The sequence below is a fragment of the Orbicella faveolata genome, unplaced genomic scaffold (genome assembly GCF_042242905.1).
Source record: "Orbicella faveolata isolate gen_17 unplaced genomic scaffold, um_ofav_v1 contig_4, whole genome shotgun sequence".
Classification (NCBI taxonomy): Eukaryota; Metazoa; Cnidaria; class Anthozoa; order Scleractinia; family Merulinidae; genus Orbicella; species Orbicella faveolata.
In genome coordinates, this window is record NW_028301569.1 from 4552487 (window position 1) to 4557922 (window position 5436).

The following is a 5436-nucleotide window of genomic DNA, read 5'->3' on the forward strand; positions in this document are numbered from 1 at the left end:
GTTAACTGGCTGAGGGAAAGCCCAAAGCCGGATTTATTAAAATAATCAATTTGTAATTCATACAAAAATTTACAATCTGTTAGAAATATTTTGGCCCAGTAAAGGTGAGGGCAACCAAAACGCCAAAAGCATTATAATAAAAATTATGATGCTGCCCCACCCCGGGAAATACAGCACTCACAAAAAGTGGCAAAAATAAAAACATCACAACTGGTCAAATATACTTATTCACTATATAGGAAAATATTGAGACTGCTGCCCTTGCTAATCAGTCCAATATAGTCCTTGAATTACTGGAGATATGGATACTGCCGCCCTTGCTAATCAGTCCCATAAATCCCAAGCAAGCATTATGACAAGAACATAATAAGAAATGGAGTATGACCTTTAAAGAACAGGTTTTAAACGATGAAACTAGTCAAAACTACTGAATCAAAAAGAAGGAAAATATGGAGACTGCTGCCCTTGCTAATCAGTCCCATAAATCCTTAACAAGCATTATTAATGAACACTGCTTATCAATTCGATAGCAACCATTAGAGAATAGGTTTTAAACAACAGGAGATATAGGAACTGCTGCCCTTGCTAATCACTGCCATAAATCCTGAACAAGCAGTATTAAAGAACATTGCTAATCAATTGGATATAAACCATTAGAGAATAGGTTTTAAACCACACAAGATACAGGAACTGCTGCCCTTGCTAATCAGTCCCGTATATCCAGGAAATTATTACAGAACCATAATTATAAATGACCGAAACAGCTACATGTGCTCATACTAATCAGTGTCATATTTCCTGAATAAAAAGACAATGTAAGCTGCAGGTCTTACAACAAAAGGAACTAGGTTGATACCGAAGGAATGCGAATATATTTATGAAAGGCATTGGACTTCCACCTGCCCAAAACCCGTATCTGGGTATCAGATAAACCCCGGTCCGCAACATAAGCAGCAGCCCCAATCCTAAAACTGTGGCCCTTATAACGTGCCGGGTTGAGCCCACAGAATTTAAGCGCTAAAGACAGTTGGTCGGTAAAGGTGGTACAAGAAACTGGATGACCAAGTGATGTCATGAAAAGGGGGCCGGGTTTATTACCCCGCAGAGCTAAATAATCTAACATCAACTGGACTGGGCGAAAAGTAGGAGCACGAGTGATAACAATAGAAAAAGGGGGTTGGTTGTAATTGTGTTTAAAATCATGAAATGTAAGCTTTAATGAAACTATGCCATTGGAGTCATTCACCAGCTTCACTACCTGATGGATTTGTAAAGGTTGAGGACCATGCCTTTTAGTGGAAGTCATTTCACCGACTCTCAGAAAGGCATAGAAGGCAATCAAGCACATGGCTTGAAATTGACAAATTTGATACCGGGAACATGAAAATCTAGAAGCCGCTTCAATGATTTTGTGCAAAATTGGAAGAGTAATTGGAAGCCGGCTATCCAGACGGGCGCCCAGTTTACTGTAACCCTTGACTATTTGCATAATAAAAAATGCTTGAGAAGGGTCTGGAAATCCAGACAGCTTATGGGAATATCCCAATGCAGAAACATAACTTTTAACTGTCGATGGAGCATAATGATTATCAAACAAATAAGCAATAAACAGTGCCAAATTAGGGGGTGAAATAGGAAGTCCCATAGGAACCCCATGAAAAGTTGAATGTAAAAACTGATTATATAGCTTCCAAGCCCTTTTGTAAGTAGGAAGGGACGATGGCTGAAGGCTTGATTTCACAAGGGTTGAGACTATGGTGGCCAGTTCTGAGGCTGCAGAAACCGGGGAATCTCTGTGGGGCATTGATCCATATGAGCTGGAGCCAAACGTCTGAAAGTCTGTACCTGTAATCGAGACAGAGAGTCCGCTAAATTGTTGTAAATTCCGGGGATGTGTTTTGCCTTGAAGACAATGTTATGTCGTAAACAAATAGAAACCAGCTTCCTAACAAAACTCATCAACGGTTTGTCTTTGCATGATTGCTTGTTGATAACATGAACAAGTGCCTCGTTGTCGGTAAAGAACAAGACACATTGATTACTCATTTCATGTCCCCACAGGTACAAACTTAAGACGATCAGATAAAACTCTAAGATAGCAATATTACAATAAGCCCAAGCTTGTGGCCATCTCCCATAGCACCATCTGCTACCAAAAACTGCACCAAAACCGATTGCACCCGAGGCATCTGTGTAAAGGCTCAATTTGCAAGAACTGTGCCAGGCATCATCAATGAAAAAGGACCGGCCATTGAATTCAGCCAGGAATGAGAGCCAAACTTTTAGATGCTCTTTGACCTCCTTATTAAGCCGAATAAGATGATGAGGCGACTTGACCCCTACTGTAAGGTCAATCAGTCTCCTTAAAAAGGCTCTACCTGGCTTGATGACCGAGCAGGCAAAATTTAATAGGCCAATCAATGACTGGACCTCCTTCAGAGATGCCTTTTTACGCTTCAAAAATTCTGAAATCAACAGTGTGCTTTTGTGAATTTTGTCAAGAGGTAGGCGAGCCTCTGAACAGATGGAATCCAATTCAATACCTGCAAATAACAAGATAGTGGCCGGGCCACAAGTTTTTTCAGGTGCCATGGGAATGCCTAAGTAAGAACAGAGACTCAAAAACTGATTTAATTGGTCTTGACATAATTTAGCTGACGAGGCTACAATCAGAAAATCATCTAAAAGATGCAAAATGTGATCAATATTCAATTTCTGTCTTGCAATCCATTCCACTGCAGAACTGAAAGTCTCAAAGGTGAGACAAGAACTAGAACATCCCATAGGCATGCACCGGTCGTAATTATACAAGCCCCTCCACCGCATACCAAGCAAATTGTAATCATCTGGACGAATTGGTATAATCCTAAAGGCATTTTTAATGTCAGTTTTCGCCAAAAGGCATCCCGGACCTGCCATTTTGATAAATTGAATTGCATCATCAACAGTAGCATAGCAAACCCTGGTATGCTCAGAGTCAATACCATCATTGACTGAGGAGCCCTTTGGATAAGACAGGTGGTGTATCAAACGAAACTCACCTGGGGTCTTTTTAGGCACAACTCCCAATGGGGATATACGGAATGGCTGAAGTGGAGGAAAATGAAAAGGACCGGCTAACCTATGGGAATCAAGCTCTTTCTTAATTTTATTGTCTACAACCGTGGGGTGTAGAAAAGCAGAAACAAGGTTTTTGGCTGTTGAAGACACTCTTTCGCCTTGAAATTGAATTGGAAAGCCGAAACTGAAACCAGAGTAAAGAAATTCCGCAGTGGAATGGTTGTACCCCGACAGCAGAGAAATCAACCTATCAACTTTTACTGGCGTTGGGAGATTTGGACTTGGCAGACTGGGTGTTATTATTGGCTGGCTTACTTGGGGGACGAAAATTACACTGAGTTGGCCTATGGTCCCCTGAACACTTGTAACAGGAATGCTTAAAAGAACAGCCTGGACAAACCAGGCCCCGGTGATATTTAAAACAAAAACCGGCAGGAACTCTAGGCAAATTTGCCCGCACCCGTGGCTTAGCAGCATGTTCAGGTTGTGGCCTCCTGGTTATAGGAGATTGAGCACGAAGCCACAATTCCCCATGCAAAACCCCCCAAGGAAAGGAAGAGGCCTGTCGTTGCCGTAGAAAACGAAAGTTTTGGTCATAATAACTCCAATTGTGACCTCTGGCCGCCAAGTCCTGGATGATCTCGCCATATTTCATCAAGGCAGGGGCCTCGGCTGGGTACTTAGAGGTGTAAACCCCTACAAAAATTAAAAAGCAGCTATTCCATGCTTCAATGGTCGTAATCTTCTTTGGTTTGGAGACTGGCTCCAGGCAGAGAGAGGGGATGGAACCCTTCTCAGCATTACATGTATCTACTGTTACACTATATTTATTTTCTAACTGAGGATTTGCAATAAGGGTTCCAAAATCAATATATTCCTCATTCCATATCTTGGCCCTGATCTTATCGGAGACACGAGCATCAAGTGGTAGACTGGATGATACAAACAACTGGTCAGGTCTGATGGTCTCACCTGTTAGGCTCTTCTGGACAGCTGTGATGGAGCCCTGGACAAGGGAACTGCCTCCAGTTAAGGGGTCTGTGAAGGGAACCTCAGCTAGGGTATCTGGAGGGGGCACAACACTGTTGTTGGCATCCATCCGACGCGACACTTCGTCAGCCACCCTGTTGACAAGTTGGTCAATCAACTCAGGGGGAAGTATGGAAGTTGACTCCGGAGACACCACGGGAGCTTCTGGTTCTGAATGGGCTGCCCCGGTTCCTGAGAACTTCACAGATGTTCGTCTGCCACTCTTCTGCTTCTTCGCAGCTGGCGGTTTAGCAGTAGAGGCTGAAAGCCTGACTGAACGTTTAGGCAGCATAACTGCAAAGAGAACTCACATAATGGCAGAAACTGAAGCTCTTCTAAACAAGAAAATTAAGCTTAGAAACTGTTAAAGGATAAATAAAATGTAAATAAGTAAAGGGCAGGGACAAGCCATGTCAGACAAAGAGTCGACGCACCAGCAAGCCCTATAAATGCCCAAAAGACATAGAGGGCGAAGCCTCAAAAATAAAAATAATTTTGAGGGCGAAACCTCAAAGGCAAAAATAAAACAACCTTGAGGGCGAGACCTCGAAGGTAAATAATTATAACAACCCTGAGGGTGAAACCCCAAAGGCAAAGATCTAACAACCTTGAGGGCGAAACCTCGAAGGTAAATAATGATAACAACCTTGAGCAAAACCTCAAAGGTAAATAAAAACCTTGAGGGCAAAACCTCGAAGGTAAATAACAACAACAACCTTGAGGGCGAAACCTCAAAGGCAAATATAAAACCTTGAGGGGAAAACCTCAAAGGTAAATAACGATAACAACCTTGAGGGCGAAACCTCGAAGGTAAATAATGATAACAACCTTGAGCAAAACCTCAAAGGTAAATAAAAACCTTGAGGGCAAAACCTCGAAGGTAAATAACAACAACAACCTCGAGGGCGAAACCTCGAAGGCAAATATAAAACCTTGAGGGGAAAATCTCAAAGGTAAATAACGATAACAACCTTAAGGGCGAAACCTCAAAGGTATATAATGATAACAGGCCTCGAGGGCGAAACCTCAGAGGTAAACATTAACATAAGCCTTATAAAAGTCAAAAACCATTCAAAAATGATAGATACATTTATAGATACCCATCACAGGCCAGTAAAACAACTGAAGTATCAATGAAGGAGGCTACATCACATGCATTCGTGGTTGGCAATAACCGATTGTGCCACAAGTACCAAAACAATATTAACGTCATAAAAGGGCGGGAGGGGGTATGATGAAATACATGCAGCCTAAGACCTAAGACGACCCAAAGCTTGCAGTATGGCGCCCCGGTAGCTCCGATATAAGAAATACTGCCCCAAAGGATTAACATGAACGCCATCCGCT

At 42.3% G+C, this 5436-nt stretch overlaps 1 protein-coding gene across 1 annotated transcript; it reads right to left on the bottom strand.

Annotated features, from left to right (window-relative positions):
* Positions 1-822: 822 nt before the first annotated feature.
* On the bottom strand, positions 823-4622 carry LOC149101121 (uncharacterized). The gene is made up of 2 exons (XM_089276360.1): positions 4033-4622; positions 823-1845 (listed from the first exon to the last, which is right to left on the bottom strand). Exons 1-2 carry the CDS (start codon positions 4379-4381, stop codon positions 845-847), a joined length of 1350 nt encoding a protein of 449 aa, XP_089132486.1. The 5' UTR covers positions 4382-4622; the 3' UTR covers positions 823-844.
* Between the last annotated feature and the right edge of the window lie 814 nt (positions 4623-5436).